The 16,344-nt window shown below is 40.8% G+C and overlaps 2 protein-coding genes across 3 annotated transcripts; one reads left to right on the forward strand and one right to left on the reverse strand.

Moving 5' to 3' along the window:
- Window positions 1-1,143: 1,143 nt before the first annotated feature.
- On the forward strand, window positions 1,144-15,216 carry herc4 (HECT and RLD domain containing E3 ubiquitin protein ligase 4). Of its 2 annotated transcripts, XM_085428713.1 has the most exons (23): window positions 1,144-2,323; window positions 2,440-2,599; window positions 2,737-2,813; window positions 2,909-3,130; window positions 3,210-3,305; window positions 5,849-5,975; window positions 6,083-6,237; window positions 6,536-6,612; window positions 7,378-7,502; window positions 7,658-7,717; window positions 8,381-8,492; window positions 8,982-9,171; window positions 9,408-9,580; window positions 9,674-9,793; window positions 9,884-9,982; window positions 10,069-10,236; window positions 10,961-11,104; window positions 11,196-11,362; window positions 11,502-11,568; window positions 11,660-11,742; window positions 11,884-12,067; window positions 12,515-12,617; window positions 12,729-15,216. In XM_085428713.1, the coding sequence occupies exons 1-23, from the start codon at window positions 1,990-1,992 to the stop codon at window positions 12,935-12,937; spliced, it is 3,252 nt and encodes a 1,083-aa protein (XP_085284839.1). In that variant the 5' UTR covers window positions 1,144-1,989; the 3' UTR covers window positions 12,938-15,216. The 2 variants fall into 2 exon arrangements, 1 of the variants encoding a protein (XP_085284839.1); XR_014914391.1 differs by lacking the exons at window positions 11,884-12,067; window positions 12,515-12,617; window positions 12,729-15,216 and having other exon boundaries at window positions 11,196-11,388; window positions 11,660-11,729.
- Window positions 14,646-16,093, reverse strand: cox5b2 (cytochrome c oxidase subunit 5B2). Its single transcript, XM_085428715.1, has 4 exons — window positions 15,903-16,093; window positions 15,072-15,142; window positions 14,893-14,992; window positions 14,646-14,786 (listed from the first exon to the last, which is right to left on the reverse strand). The coding sequence occupies exons 1-4, from the start codon at window positions 15,997-15,999 to the stop codon at window positions 14,674-14,676; spliced, it is 381 nt and encodes a 126-aa protein (XP_085284841.1). The 5' UTR covers window positions 16,000-16,093; the 3' UTR covers window positions 14,646-14,673.
- Window positions 16,094-16,344: the final 251 nt, after the last annotated feature.

The following is a 16,344-nucleotide window of genomic DNA, read 5'->3' on the forward strand; positions in this document are numbered from 1 at the left end:
AATCGGAGTAAGTGAGTTTGCTCTCCACCAGGGGGAGCCCGGTGGTTGTGAACCAGCTCAAGTTGGCGAACATGGTTTTGGAAAAAGACACGACACCGGTAGAAGTTCGAGATTCTTCTAGTATACTTACAGCCTGATTACATAAGATGAACAAAACTACAGGTAAATAAAATATCTGCGATTAGAATGCAGATATAACACTTTTTTTTATAACGCCTCACATTTAATCACATACATCTGCAACTTATAGTCACATTCAAAATGTGCTTGTATTATATATTTATATGTACTTACATATTAATTAACATTTAATCTTGAATACCGTTATATGTGTTGTTATTTCGAATGTATTCATTTGTGGACTTTTCTTTTGCTAGTTCATACTACGCACTTCAGTAGTAGTCTTTCGCGCTTTCACTTTCCTTCTTTTACTTACTAATTAATAACAAATAAATGCCGTGTGTGCTCTGTATGAACGCGAAACATTCAAGAAAAAGAAAACGGGGAGGTCTGTGTGTGTGTGTGTGTGTGTGTGTGTGTGCATGTGTGTGTATGAAATGGAGTTCGGGGACTAGGAGAGTAACCTCCGTGTTTTCATACCTAGGTAAAGGTAGTACAGCGCAGCCGGTATACGCATGCGCGGATGCGCTCGCTCTAGAACATTTCGGCAGCTTCGCGACATTTCTTCACGTCCATGAAGGAAAATGCGTGAAAACGCTGTTAATACTTCCGGTATTGTAAGCTGCCTTCAAATTAAGCCTTACAGCGTTTATGTGTAGAGCTTCTCTACGCGTCTTTCAGAGAAGTATTCAAATCTCCTTGACCGTGTTTTGGACATTTCGGGACTCTTATGTATATATTTTAACTATCTTGTACTCTTCTCCGCTCTGCTATTATAAAAACACTTTTATTTCTAAAAGGACATAACGGACATCCAGAGTTTGAGACGACTGCTTTAATGTAACCACTCCGATGCTCTGTCAACAACTGCTGTACGGCCAAGAAACGCGTTAAGTAGGGTTTTACCTGGGAGTTGTCTTTGGACAGCAGCGTACTGTAATGTGTGTTTTTAACAGTCGGACTAACTAACGAACAAGGCACTGGCAGATCATAAACTTGTCGGGTCTGGTGGCTTTGGTAAGATTTGCTCTTGGCTCTAACATAAGAGACACCTGGCTGTAAGTTGTTAAACTTGTGTTTTTAGCGGAACAGTAAAGAATAGCGGGGCTTTAAGTTCAGATACTCAGCTGTGAAGTCACTTCAGGTTTCTGAATGAACTCTTAAGTACGTTATGTTCCAAACACAGACATAAAGTCTTTGGGTCTGACTAACGTTAGCTTGCTATATCAGGACTGTCTGTATAAGTCAGCCATGTACCACGTGTCGAGTGCTTAAACATATATGTTTCTTAAAATATTTTCCAATCGCACTATGATAATTTTAAGTACTGTCATTAAGTTGGTCAAGTGCCATCAGTCTGAAATGATCTACCTCGCCTGTATTCGTCAAGGTGCATGCTAGCGTGTGCTAACATTACGGACAAGAGTTATACTTCCGCTTACAATATTATAAACGCATACATTTGTGACCCAGAAAGAAATGTGTAAGTTTATTAATTATGTTTATGAGAGTGTAAATCGTAGGGGTACATACAGTTATTGGCAATACTCGTATTTAAACACGTTTTGGCATGTGCTTTAATTTGTAAACCGCGACGGAAGTGGTGTTATTTGACGATTTTAGCAACCCTAACGGAACTCACCCAACACCGTTAACTGTAGCTTACTAGGCTAATCTGTTTACATGGTCAGTTTAGACTGCAACGTACTAGTGCTCTCGCTATATATACACACATATATATATGTAGGTGTACGATCCTGAAGTCATGACTTAATCTGACCGCAGGCTTGCGTCTGTTTCATGTGGCGATGATGTTGTTTTGCCTCTTTCGGCTTTGCTAGGTGATACCAGCTAGATTACACCTTGCAAATGAAACGGGGGATATGTGACTATACTCTGGAAGGTTATATTAGCCCAAGTGTCTTCTTCACAGAGCCTGAGATCCTGCTTTTGCGTGCAGCTAAAGGGAGAACTACAATGCTGTGCTGGGGAAATGCTTCCTATGGACAACTGGGCTTGGGTGGGATTGATGAAGAGATTGTGGTTGAGCCACGAAAATGTGAATTCTTTCACGGGAAGCAAGTGAGTGATGTGGGGTGTGGCCGCAGACACACAGCTTTCCTGCTGGAGGACGGGACGGTGTATACCTGTGGCTGCAATGATCTTGGGCAGCTTGGACATGAGAAAGCCAGAAAGAAACCCGGTTGGTGATGTCTGCTGTTTGTTTGTTTGTTTGTTTTTCTAATAAAACATTGGGGGGTTTTGTTTTGTTTTTTAAAGTTGCTCACTGTGCAAGCACTTGTTTATGTCATCTATTAGAGCAAGTTGTGGCCTTGGATGCACAGATCATAGTGGCTGTATCATGTGGAGAGGCCCATACACTCGCCCTAAATGACAAAGGACAGGTTTTCTCGTGGGGTCTTGGTTCAGATGGACAGCTGGGATTAAATAACTTTGAAGAATGTGTTCGCGTGCCTAGGTAAATTCATCAACTATCAGGAAACCCCTGTGTGTCCTACTTAACGCACTACTTGCTCATCCTTTGTTTTGTAAAGGCACCATGAAAAGACCTAATATAGCCATTCTTCTCTCTCTCTTTTTCCTCTGTATGAAAAGAAACATCAAGACTTTGTCAGATGTTCAAATTGCTCAGGTAGCCTGTGGGTACTGGCACTCCCATGCACTTTCAAAGGGTGAGGAATGGTTTGCACTTAGCACATATCCAGAGCAGCTTACAGTGTTTATGTCATGTTAAACCGTTTCAATTATATATGCGTTTTTAACACAGGGGGCCACATCTTCTCATGGGGCCAGAATCGATATGGCCAACTTGGGTTAGGAATCAACGGACAGAGCATTTCCACACCCCAGATGATTCAGTCTCTGCAGGGCATTCCTTTTGCTCAAATATCAGCAGGTGGAGCACATAGCTTTGCCCTCACTCCCTCGGGAGCTGTGTTCGGTTGGGGGCGCAACAATTTCGGTCAGCTTGGTCTCAACGACTGCAACGGTGAGTGGTAGAAGGTTAGAAGGTGCCCCTGTACATTCAAACCCGAAACTTTGACTAATTTTCAGGACGTCTTTTTCAGATCGGTATTTCCCGGCCCTCCTGAAGTCCCTCAGATCACAGAGAGTGATTTACATTTGCTGTGGAGAAGATCACACGGCTGCACTGACCAAGTTAAGTTGCATACTTTTTGGTTCTTTGATAGATCTGCAGCGTTGTGTGTACAGAAGACCGAAATTTGAAACTGTGGGATTAATGATTAGATTTAAAAGTGGCTCTTTTAAATCTAATTAATGGTTTTAATTCTTAGGCTTAAAATCATTAAACTGGGCCTTGGACTTTTACTGGGATTTACTCCCATGCTGGGTTATGCTTTCTTTACCTTCTTCCTAATTCATTGCTGTTGTTGTTGTTGTTTTTAATCTGCCAGTGTACATGTGTTACATTTTCTTAACTGATCCCAAACAGCAGCCAAGCAGGATTACAGATGCATCACTTGTCACAGTCAGTGTGTTGTGTCCTCGCTCTCCAGTTTGCATACTGCTCAGAGACAGCTGCTGCCAAGCGACCAGTTAGAAAACATCCCAGTATCACTGCAGTACATTAAGTCTGCTATACATTAAGATTTCAGTGTTTTGCTTTGTCACACAGATGTTTAAAAGCTCTCCTTTAGAAAAACATTAAGCTGTTGTCAGATGAACAAACTGTTCAGTACCCACGGGTGCTGTAGGTGCAGTTTCTGGGTTCCTCTACTGCTTAAAACGAGCTTGCTTTCTTTCTTCTTTTTTTATATTCCTTAGCTCCCCTCCCATTTAGCCAAGTCTCTTCTGATTGGCTGCCCCTCATACCGAAGGCTTGACTAACACATCAGTGTGGCTTCACGGCCAAAGCTATACGCCTGAGATGACTATATTAGGGATGTCTGCACTCACTGACATCATGCTGATATAGAATAAACTGCCTGAAACTGCCTGAGCATTTGGCTCACTGGGATTACTTGCGCACATACTGAGCTCATTATTTGATGCTGCAGGCATTTCGTCTGAGCACCCTCCATTGTAACAGTTTATATCAGAGTCAGAATACTTTTATAATGACGGGGGGAAATTGCTTTGTCACAGACTCTCAAGCAAATGATATGAAAGGTAGAAAATGGAAAGAAATCATAAAAAAATGTAAACCATCCTTATAAAACTAAGATGCTCCACCAATGGTGAATTATGTTAAAATAAATACTCCAAAGTTAAACAATAGTATGTACAATATAAAGAAAATATGAGAAGTAAAAATAGTCCAGGTGTCATAAGGGGAAGATATGAAGTTTGATCATCGCAGTTATAAATCATTTCCTGTGGCGTTTTAGTGCAGTGAGGTTTTGCTCCTGTTACTGTCCTGCAAGTCATGGAATGAACGTGAAGGATTGTCGGCTATCATCTGACATCTGCTCTCAGAGTCGAGCTCCACACCTATAATACTGGCCTTGTGGATTGGTTTGAGTCTGCTGGTATCATGCTGCCCCAGCCCACCACAGCATAGAGGATGGCAGTGGCCATTACAGACTCAAAACATCCTGGGTCATCCATTAGATTTTAAAGGAGTCATCCAAGAAAATAGAGATGACTCTTCTTGTAGAGGGCGTGAACACTGAGGTATTTTTATCCTGTCTGCACCCAAACCACACGGATGGAAATAGGGGTGACCAGCATTCTAACCCTCCTCACATCCACAACCCCCATGCTCTTCCTCATCACCTTGTGTGATACATCACTACTGCAGAGTCATTAGAAACCTGTGAAGGTGGCAGGTGTCTGTGCAGTGCTGAAGGCTGTGGTGTACATGGTGAAGGGAAAGGGAGAGAGGACAGTCCCCTGCTGGGCTTCGGTGTTGCTGTCCAACATGGTGCTGCAGGTGGTTTGCAGATCAGTGAGCCAACTATCCAGGTCACTGCCAAGGCATCCACCCAGCAGAGCCGAGCTGGTGGTGGTGAACACACTGGAGAAATCAAAACATGACCCTCACAGCGCTGGGTGGATGTAGGCCCTGTTGAGCAGGTCAAGGACCGGAAGGGATCTGACCATGTGCTGGAAGCTGGTCCAGGATAAGTCTCTTCAGGGTCTTCATGAGGTGTGATGTCAACATTTTTTGGTACAAGTACGAGGTGTGACCTCTTCTACACAGGGAAAAGCATTATACGTTTTCAGTGGGTAATCATGCTCATCATGTAGTCTTCTTTTATGAATAGTCTTCAGTAATTAGGCTCATAAGTAATGCCATTTCTGTGTTTACTTCTAATTTTTAGAAAAGAATAGATGAGTTGGGATCGTTATTTAGAACCTGGAATGTTTTTTGGTTTGTTAAATAGTGAAGTTTTAAATCTTCTCGAGCGGTGGATAAAAATGCCCATTTCCTGTCCAGGTGCCCAGACACAGTAAGTTTGTTTCAGTAGTGGCCTGACGCTGTAGAGGAGGAGGATCCCTGCTGTAAGACTTGGATGTTAAAATAATCCCCCTCCTGGCATGTGACATTACTAATCTAGCTGTTTCTGGTTAAGGAAAAACTAGACTGAAATCATTAACACGACAGCTGTCTTTCATGCCTCTCTGTCTCTTCAAGCCTCATGTTCAGTGGTCTTTGCTAACACTTTGGCCTTAGCAAGTTAGCACAGTGCTAACCCTTTTGAAGGTCGGAATAACTGGTTCTGTTGTTTTTAAATGCAGGAAGGGGGCGTGTTCACATTTGGAGCAGGAGGATATGGACAGCTTGGGCATAACTCTACAAATCATGAAATAAACCCCAGAAAAGTGTTTGAGCTCATGGGAAATGTAGTCACACAGATTGCATGTGGAAGGTAAAATCGACTTTGTTTTTGCGCGTTTATCTAAAATACAACGTCAGTGAATTATACTAAAAAGTCACAAGGCTGCTAGTAACGTTTCAAATTGCTGTGCGGTCAAGGCAACACACGCTGGCTTTCACGCCGTCATCGGGGAAGATGGATTCATTTGGGCTCGGAGGGAACGGGCAGCTTGGCACACGGTCCACTTCCAACAGAAAAAGCCCTGCTCTTGTTAAAGGTCCCTGGGTAGTCGCCAGCACTGCAACAGATACAGGTGAGGGGACAGCAAATGTAAAACCAAAACATCCTTCCATTTTTGAGGGGTGTAAAGTTTGAATCATAAGCAGTCAAATGTATTAATCGATAGGGTTCTCCATTTACGTTTTCTCTGACTACGTTTTCTATAATTCTGCTGTGTATCCATCTGAACGTGGAGATTTATTAGCTTTAATCTGAATCTGAAGTTGTAAAAGCACATTACATCATTAGTTTGATGGGTTTATTTCAAACGTAAAACTCGATGGTAAGATGTTTTAATAACACAAAAAACCTATTTTCCCTCACTTTTGCAGATTCAGAGGAGAACTGTTGTGTCAAACGGATTTATGCTGGAGGAGATCAAAGCTTTGCTCACTATTGCAGTACCAACGTAAGTTTTCCCTCTCCTCTGAAACAGAGATTTCATGGAGATGCTTACAAATGTACAGCACGTTTTAATAATTGCACAGCTGTCCTGAATGCTATCGTTTTTACTCTACAGTAAAAACAATGGTACTGGCAGTACTCGATAATAGTGAGCAGCTGAACAACAGTGATTTGAACTAAAGCATTATTATCACTGCTGGGGAGTGAGAGCAATGTCAGGCAGATGAGCTGAGATTGTAAATATTTCCAGACACAACCTGTAATTATCTGGAATTTAAAAAAAAATCTTAGCACATGGGTTCGCGTGTAATTTTATACCACAGCGTTGTTTGACAACGTCACCATTCACATGAGTTAAAGAAGGCGAAACGTACCAGTAAAACCATAAGAAATTTGAAAAATAAGAAAATGACTTCAAGTTAAAATCTTGTAATTAAAGTTTTCGAATTCCAGGAAACAGAATTGCGTTTGTCAATCTAATTAAAGCAGACTGCTCCAGCTGATCCCCGACAGTCAATGCAAGCTGGTGTTGGTTTTAAAACCCGTTGCCATGTAGCGTATGATGATTTTTCAAGCAGAATTTAATTTGTAATGAGGATGTATGTCACTTTTTTTTCTTTTCTTAGAAGCACCTTCTTCTAAAATGTGCCGCAGATAGCTGTGAATACTGTTTTTACACACATCTGATCTGTTTCTTCACTCAGTTTTATTTACACAGGTTTACATTTTTCAGTTTTTATTTGTCTAACTTTTATACTTTTTGGTGCAGAGCCTTCAGAACGGAGATGACACAAGGATACAAGATCCCCAGAGAAAGATTTACTCCTTGAATGAGGATCTCATACAAAAATGGTTGAACCACTCACAAGGAAGACTCCCGCTCGACATCTCCAAGTAAAGTTTTCTTCTTCTTTTTTTCCCCCTCAGTAGATCCTCGGCATATTGGAGTTTTAGTTTGTTTTAGACATGGTGTGTTTGAGTAGAATCAAATTACCAGATCCTTTTTGGAGATTTACACAGTAATTATTTGCCTTTTCTGGTTTCCTTAGTGAGATCGACCTCGTGTTCTCCTCAGCAAGCTGCCTAAATGGGTCTTTCCTGTCAATGAGGTAAATGCACTCCAGATATTTCAAAAGTCATAATCTAGTCAGAAAAATCATTTTGACTGATTTACATTAAAATCAACACTTTTTTTTTTTTTTGCTGAATTTCTTGTTTATTTACTCTCTAATTAGATAATTAAAGCTTTCTTAAGCTGCTCCCGTCATATGAGCCAGGTGAATGCACGAGTTTGGTAGGCTATATAAAAACATGAAATTGAGATGGCCACAGTTTTAGCCATGAAAGCAGGAAGCTCAACGATAACAACATTCAGTACTGACACTTATCTGCTGTCATGGTAAATCTAGAGCTTGTTCTGTTGTCACCGCTTTGACCAGATAAAAAGCGTGCTCTCCTGGGTTGAGAGCAGATTCTGATTTGGCCACTGAAGCATATCCTGTTTCTTTGCTTTGAGAAACCTTTGGGCTGCTTTTGAAGTGTGCTTCAGCTCATTAACCATCTGCACTCTGAAGCGCTGTCCGATCAGTTTAGAACTTTAGATTAATATATATATATATATATATATATATATATATATATATATATATATATATATATATATATATATATATATATATATATTATGTATTGTTGTAGTTATTGCCTAGCGTTTTTGTAATTATCTCATTCTGAGTGCTGATTTTGTTTTTTCCCTTTTTTTATAAACGCAGTCATCCAGATCACTACAGTACCAGCAGTAAATGTTCAGGGGTGGATATGAACATTGCTTGCCTGCTCTTCAACAAAGTAATCCAAGAGGGTCACCCTGAGATTGCTCAGCAGGTCAGTGGCCACGTATAATATAGTTCCATCCACCCATCCATCTCCTTTTACTTGTTCAATTCAAGGTCTTGGAGGGGACTAAATTCTGGATTCTTCACTGTAATTCAAAACTGCATTCTGTGTCGTGTCAGTGCCATGCCAAATACTTGGGCACTAATATATTTTCTCTGACTGGTGAAGTTCCTCTGACTTGGAGTTTCTTTTTCATTCCTCATACTCTTCAACAGTGTTTATGACCTTTGCTCATCTGCTGTCTTGTCAACGACGTTCATTTTATTTTGATTTGGTACTTGACCAGAAGATGTTTTTATAGTGTAAATGTCCCCAGTGACGTTTTATTACTGTGTCGGCTCCAGTTATTTCCGGTACTCTGGTCCATTCAGTGTGTTATTGTTGCACTTTACCCCACACCTCATCAGCAGTTTGTATGCATTCAGGATTATCACATTAATCATAACAGACCTGTTTCCCTTCGTCTGTCTGCCTCAGATTGCTGCTAGTCTGGAGAAGAACCTCATTCCCAGGCTAAACAATTCTCCTCCAGACATCGAAGCCCTGAGACTCTACCTCACTCTTCCAGAATGCCCTCTCTTCACTAACCGAAATAACTACGTCACCATCTCTATCCCATTTGCCAAATCAGTCATCAGCCTAAAAGAGGCTCCACTGAAGGTACTAGGTAGGTAGGATGAAGGAGTTTCTTTAAGCTTTCCATACTACATTAGTACTACATACTATACTTAAGACCTTATTGTTCAGGAAAATAAGGTCTTAAAATAGCTTATATTTGTCATAAATCTTATGCAGGAATTAAATTCCAGATGGTATAGTTAGGACTGGGAAAAATGAGCACTTTACACTGTCTTAAAAGGGTTTTGAGGAGCACAAATTTAGTGTTTGCTCATGTATTTGCAGGAAACTGGTGGTCTACGTTTGAGTCCCCAGTCTTCCAGCGGCTAGTTGAACTGTACAAGGAAGTGGTGGTGTATCTGCTGCAGATGCACAAGGTGGGCATTCCCGCAGTAGAGCAGAGAATTTTCACCTGTTTTCTGGACACGTCGCTGCGACTCCTGGAAATCCTACACAAGGTGAGGAAAAAGGTGCAGTGTTAAATTCCTGCTGCACATTATATCCTTCTTTAAAGGACTACAAGTGGCAGTCTCTCCCACTTCTCGCTTCAGGTGAGCGAGAAAGCGGGACACATCATTCAGTATGGCAAGTTCTACATTCATGAGTTGGACAACCTGATAGACATCCGAAATGACTATGTCACATGGCTTCAGAGGCAGATGTACCCAATGGTGAGTCTGGATGTTGGCTCTGCGATTCAGTAATACATCTTTCTATGTTAAGGTTTTGATGTGAACCTTTTGTTTATGCTCTATCCCCAGGGACATGATGGTGTGGTGACTCTGTGCAAGTATCCCTTTGTATTTGATGCCCAAGCAAAGACTACACTCCTTCAGACAGATGCTGTCTTACAAATGCAGGTACTACTCACTAAACCTCTTAAAGGCAGTTTCTTACCTTTATTCTCACTAATCGCTTCATAATCATGTGTTTTCTGTATTAACAGATGGCAGTGGACCAGGCACAGATGCAAAATTTCAGCTCCATGTTCCTACCGGCTGTGGAATCCGTCAACCCGTGCCTCATCCTCATCGTTCGCAGGGAAAACATTGTTGGAGACACTATGGAAGTGCTCAGGAAGTCTAAGAATGTTGACTATAAGAAGCCACTAAAGGTAGAAACAGCATTTAAGTTTGAAGCTTTAAAAAAAAAAAGAAGCAGCATAACCCAAACCTGATTTAAATTTGGCCACCATTTCCATTCCAGTCATATTCTTGTAAACTCTGGATCCCTTCCAGTACTTGTGCTATTATTGGATTGTTTCCAGGAAGTCCCGTTCTGACAACATGCACATGTGCGTGTGTGATTTCAACATGGACCTCCTTGCAGTCTACAACGACACCACTAACTCAGGGAAGAAACATCATACAGCTAAGAGCTAGAGAGTGTAAAAAAGGCACTCTTCAGGTTTATAAGTCCACAACGTCCAAACGTAGCATCAACATTAGGTCACAAGCTTGACTTAAAGCATGCTAGGCCTTTTTTTACAGTGTTGCGAATTGTAAATCCGTTCTTAAGGTTCAAAACTGTAGATTCTGTCTCAACTCCTCACAATTTCGGCACAGAAGTGGTGATCCAGTGAGCACACAGAGTGGTGCAAGTGGTTGGAACAGGATTTCCAGGTAGCGATCGCTAAGTATCGCAGGAGCCGTGGCCTTGACAACGAAGACAACTGAACGAGCTAACAGCCAAATTTAAATCAAGTACACTTAGGATGAAGTTCCTAGTTATGAATGAAAATACATATATGAATGTGAAAGATGCTGCTCATGGTAATGAACCCACAGAGTATGCCAGGTTCAAACGGTACTGTGACTTACTTGTGACATTTGTGGCAGGTGATCTTTGTGGGAGAAGAGGCTGTCGATGCAGGCGGCGTGAGAAAGGAGTTCTTCCTTCTGATCATGAAAGAGCTGCTTGATCCCAAATACGGAATGTTTCGTTACTACGAGGAGTCTCGCCTCATCTGGTTTTCAAACAAGGTACTTGCTTTAAACCAGGCGGCATCTCCGCGTGATCTTTGTGAAAACCTTCCTCGATTAAATGCTGACAATCACCGACTGTCCCTTGCAGACATTTGAGGACATTGACTTGTTCAACCTCATCGGGGTCATCTGCGGTCTGGCCATCTACAATCTCACCATCGTTGAGCTCAACTTCCCCTTGGCCCTTTACAAGAAGCTTCTGAAGAAGAAGCCAACGCTAGAAGACCTGAAAGAGCTAATGCCAGATGTGGGAAGGTCAGATCAAGGAACAGTCACCTGAGGTTTCCATTTAATATGTTTATGAATGGTAGTTTACCTTGGCATTGTCTTAACGTCATCTAAACCTTTCAATGCCACAGTAATCACACAGGGAATTGTGTTCCTGTTCATCCAGGAGTCTGCAGCAGCTACTAGACTACACAGAAGATGACCTTGAGGAAACCTTCTGCTTGAATTTCACAGTAAGATGATTGACTATCAACATTTTCTGCTGTGGTTAAAGTAAGTTGTGTCATCCACCTATCATATGATTTTTATTTTTTATTTTTTCAGATCACAGAGGAAAACTACGGTGCCACAGAGGTTTTGGAGCTTGTACCAAATGGGGAAAACATTAACGTCAATATGTCAAACAGGTAAAGATTTTTTTTTTTTTTTTTTAAAGTTGTCCTGATATTTATCCATTAGCAGTTATCCACTAAGGGATTCATGAATATTTTGGACTGTTGTTGAAACATTCACGTTACTCTCATTTTTCTTACTTTCTTCTCCTCTAGGCAAGATTTCGTCAGTGCCTATGTAGACTATGTTTTCAACACATCGGTAGCTCCACTCTTCGAGTGCTTCTATTCAGGCTTCCACAAAGTGTGCGGTGGGAAAGTTTTAGAACTCTTCCAGCCAAACGAACTGCAAGCCATGGTTATCGGCAATACCAACTATGACTGGATGGAGCTTGAAAAGGTTTTGTATTAAATAGTGATTAGTAAAAATTGCATCTGGCCACGCAATGTGAAGAAAATATCTGCATAGCCTTTAGGACTATGAAATCTGTATTCTTCCGAGTGTCCAGCAGGGGGCGACTCCTCTAGCTGTATTGAAATTTCCTTATGTCTCACTTGATTTATTACCTCAGTAAACATTTTACGAATTTAGTTTATGGTCTTGTATGCTAGTTTAACATTCCATCTAATACAGTATAATCTTCATTTTGTGAATTAAGGAAACATTTGCCGGTATGGTGTGATTGGCAGGTTGCTGATGTAAGAGTGTGCAGTATCCTTGGTTTCTCAGTCAATACATCATTTAAAAGCCCCAGTGGCCACTGTGAATCTCACTTTTTAAAGTGAGCCTTGTACATTATAAGATGGATTATGAAAATCATTTTTGTTTATGCTCTTTTGCTCATAGACTACTGAGTACAAAGGGGAGTACTGGACAGACCACCCTACAATCAGGCTTTTCTGGGAGGTGTTTCACAATCTTCCATTGGAGAAGAAAAAACAGTTTCTCTGTAAGTGTTGCCCTAAACAGCAGAAAAGTTAATTTCATTAATTTTGTGTGAGTTTGCATGTTACATACGGACCTTGAAGAATGAAGAGAAACAAAAATCTTGTCTTTACAGTGTTCCTCACTGGAAGTGACCGCATCCCCATCTTGGGCATGAAAAGCTTGAAACTGGTGATCCAGCCTACTGGTGGAGGGGAGCATTACTTACCTGTCGCCCACACCTGCTTCAACCTGCTGGACCTGCCCAAGTACACGAGTCTAGAAATGCTCCGTGAGAAGCTGCTACAGGCTATAGATCACAATCAAGGCTTCAATCTTGCCTGATAGAACATAAAAATCCATGTTGAGACTGTTGATGGCAACCACATTCCCAGATGGTTTTTTGCAGACTTCTCAGTCTGGATGAGTCAAACACAAGTTGAAAAAAATAAAAATTAAAAAGGAGGCCACATGACACTAAAGGTGACTGAGATGAACGGCTGGACTTTCATGTTAATGTTGATTTTTTTTATTTTTTTTCCAGCTGCTTTCTTGCCATCAAAGTATTTGAAGTCCAATCCCACACAATTTGATTCACATTTAATATTGCTCATGTAGATATGCTTTTATTCATGTTTGGATAGGACGAAGCAAACTACTGGTATATACAGCACAGGGGCATAAATAAACTGACAAACTCCTGTAAAATACAGTGAAATTTTTCTAATGCTTAACACCTAATTTATTGTGACAGTGAGATGCTTCTATTATGTTTTTACTGGTTTAAAATGTAGTCAAACACCACAAAATACCACATAATTCCACCCCCCCAAAAAATATAGAGAAAAATAAGACCTGATTCACATCTGACAAGGTGTCAACAGAAACATATTTTTTAAACTACTCTAGCAGTATTTTCTGCATGGCTTTGTCATCAAAGTGACACCGTATTTTACAGGAGTTTGGGTTTTTTCATCCCCTGTTGCAAAAATTGTTAGCCAATGTAAATCTACTTTGTTTGACAAAGGTTCTCTTGTGACATTTGCTCGAGAGCAATGCGAAGTGTTTGCTATAGATGCTGAGTGGATTTTCTTGGCTGTCTGCCTTAACAATCCACAAATAAAAACAAAGTACAGCCACTGAAATAAATGGGTTACTTGCTGGTAAGGTTCTAAGTTCTTATGAAAGGTTGGTTATTTTTAATATAGTACCTTGTGTTTGAATATTGCTGTAGAAGGTATTTTTTAACAAAAAATATACCACATTTTGTTTTTAAAAGGGGTTAATTCTGCTTTTTGTTATTTTCTTTCAAATATGTTCTGATGATGGATGTTCTTATGACACCTGACCAGAGTTTCAGAGGAGGTGGTAAGTATAGGTATGTGTAATCCGTGTGCTCAGGCATCAACGTCTTCCTACTCTTGGGTTTGTATGAAGTTACAAAGGGCAGATGTCATCTCGGGCACACAGCCATTTCCTATTCACATCCTGCAAGTGGAGGGGCTCATGAAAGCGGTAAAGACAGCCAAAGTAATTATTTACGCCAAAATCTAGACGGTAAATAATGGCGATTTTTTTTAGATTTCACATTTACAATATCACTTCATTCTTCCAAAGAAGGTGATTTTTCCCTATGATTGGCTAATTGTTGACACAATGACACATTTCTTCAAGGGCAACTGTTGAGGTGTCAGAAATGTAGTCGAAAGCGCAATAGAAACCTTTGAGGGGCAGCCAATCAGAAATAAAGTTACCTTAAAGTCAGAGAGATGAAATCTGAGGGCCTGCATTAAGGTAGAGTATAAGAAAAACAAAGCTGCTGTGATGAATTAAAATATGTTGGAAATCAGAATAATAGGTCCCCTTTAAAGTCCAGCTTATATAGTAAATTAACCTTTAATATTTTAACTGTCTGTTCCCTCATGAAAATACCCATCAACACATTCCACTTCAAGTCACAATTTAATCATAAACTGTACAAGTTGAATGATGTGCACACACTGCAGAATATGGCCTTAAAGGAGGCAAATACACTTGTCTGTTGTTGCCCAATTTGGGGGCTTTGTGTGTTAGTTTTGGTGTCAGTGGGGCAACTCGTGATGGACAAGCTTATAGTGGGAACCACAGGAAGGACAGCGCTGGGCCTCTCCCTCATGAAGCCAGAACCACACAATAGCAGTGTTGTCTTCCTCACCTGCAAAGATTTTTAAAAAGTTATAATTTAAAAAAAAAAAAAAAGTTTTTAACACTGGTAAAACAGATTCATAAAGGGGAAATTGTATTCATTATGCATCACTTACAGAGACATCCCACCAGCCTCTTGGTTCCAATGCCTGGCACAATGTGAGGGTCTTCTTTGGTACCAGCATAGTGCTTTGGTTTCAGGATGCTGTAAGGGTCCTGTGATGTAAACGGGAAAAAGAAAAAAATTAGCTTATGTGCAGTTCAGGTTCATTATCATATGTATACAGTAGCCTACCTTTCCCTGTTTGAGGGCCTGGAGGGTACGGCGCTCCAGCCCAGTGGCCTGTTCTTCATCTGTTGGTATGCCTGAAAAATTAAATAGCAAAAAGGTTTCTATTAAAAAAATGAATAAATGATAATAATATATACAAATAATAAACTTATAACTTGCTTAAATCTTACCTCTTGCATATGGCCTCCGCACACTAATAACTAAAAAGACTAAAACTAACACAGAAACCAACACTAAACGTCTTCTAAGAACAAAAACTAAACTAAATTAAAAAGAAAAGCTCAAAACGAAATAAAAATTATAACTAATTAGAAAATACAGAACTATAATAAACTCTGTAATGAGTGCGGGCAAGCCTGCACGTCAGCATTGGACGCCTCCCACAATAACACACTCCTGTCCCCTATCAGGGTGCTGGCACCTGCCCAACAGAGTCTGCCAAAGGAGGTGGGTCTATCAAAGGCCTTTCCACTCGCTAAAGTCCAAATGACCTTCATTTTTTTTAAGGTGTACTTTATAGTCGTATTTAGGTAGGGGTTTTGTGTATCTCAAAGCACTTAGGCCTCCCACAAATATGTTTTACTTCTGTAAATAAATATGTACACAGGTGTTTCTTTTTGCTGTAAATAAAACACTGGCGGTAGCTAGCTAGCACGTACTGCAAACTCCTTGTTACTAACTTGTCAGCTACCAAACTAAACAATAAAGACACCGCTAAAATTGCCAATATAACCAGCTTTTCGCACTAAGTCGAGTGAGCGGTGACAGCTGTGGCTGTAACGCACTCCGGAGGCCTGTGAAGTCACGTCTCCTGTCGTAAATACGGAGTCCTACCTCTCACTGTGGCCATTGAACGGTGCAGCGGGGCCAGCACGCCGCTCCTCAGCTGCAGTGTTGTTGTACAAGCTCGGAGAAGAAGACGTCCCGCCATTATAGTGCCTTTTTCAAGTACAGTGAATGACCTGGCTCTGCTATAAACCGGACTGAAATGACCCCACTACAACCGCCTGAGTGACGGGTGCGCGGGCCAATGAGCAGAAGCGCAGCTGATCCGACCAATCAGATTCAGCAGTGGGAGGCACGCTCTACGGGTGGTAAACACCGCTGTATACTTTATTATAGAAAAACGTAGTTTCATTTTTGTTATGTAAAAAAACAGCAACAAAAAAAAAAACACTTTAAGATAGCACCTGTTATTGTAGTTATTTAGTTTACATTTCCGTGCAATTACAAGGGAAGAAGGAACCATCAAACTCAAAAACCAAATGTACAAACC

This window comes from Rhamphochromis longiceps, linkage group LG13, assembly GCF_057381845.1.
Source record: "Rhamphochromis longiceps isolate RC_006_pf linkage group LG13, R_longiceps_female_GT1.1, whole genome shotgun sequence".
NCBI lineage: Eukaryota > Metazoa > Chordata > Actinopteri > Cichliformes > Cichlidae > Rhamphochromis > Rhamphochromis longiceps.

Bases quoted from the DNA above. Each gene is read 5' to 3' on its own strand.
- herc4 (XM_085428713.1), top strand. From the start codon at position 1,990: ATGAAACGGGGGATATGTGACTATACTCTGGAAGGTTATATTAGCCCA. The intron at 3,306-5,848 runs GTTGCATACTTT...AAATGCAGGAAG, and splicing joins GGCTGCACTGACCAAGTTAA to GGGGCGTGTTCACATTTGGA. The intron at 11,363-11,501 runs GTCAGATCAAGG...CTGTTCATCCAG, and splicing joins CTAATGCCAGATGTGGGAAG to GAGTCTGCAGCAGCTACTAG.
- cox5b2 (XM_085428715.1), bottom strand. From the start codon at position 15,999: ATGGCGGGACGTCTTCTTCTCCGAGCTTGTACAACAACACTGCAGCTG. The intron at 15,143-15,902 runs GTAGGACTCCGT...TTAATTTTTCAG, and splicing joins TTCAATGGCCACAGTGAGAG to GCATACCAACAGATGAAGAA. The intron at 14,993-15,071 runs GTAGGCTACTGT...TTTACATCACAG, and splicing joins AGGCCCTCAAACAGGGAAAG to GACCCTTACAGCATCCTGAA.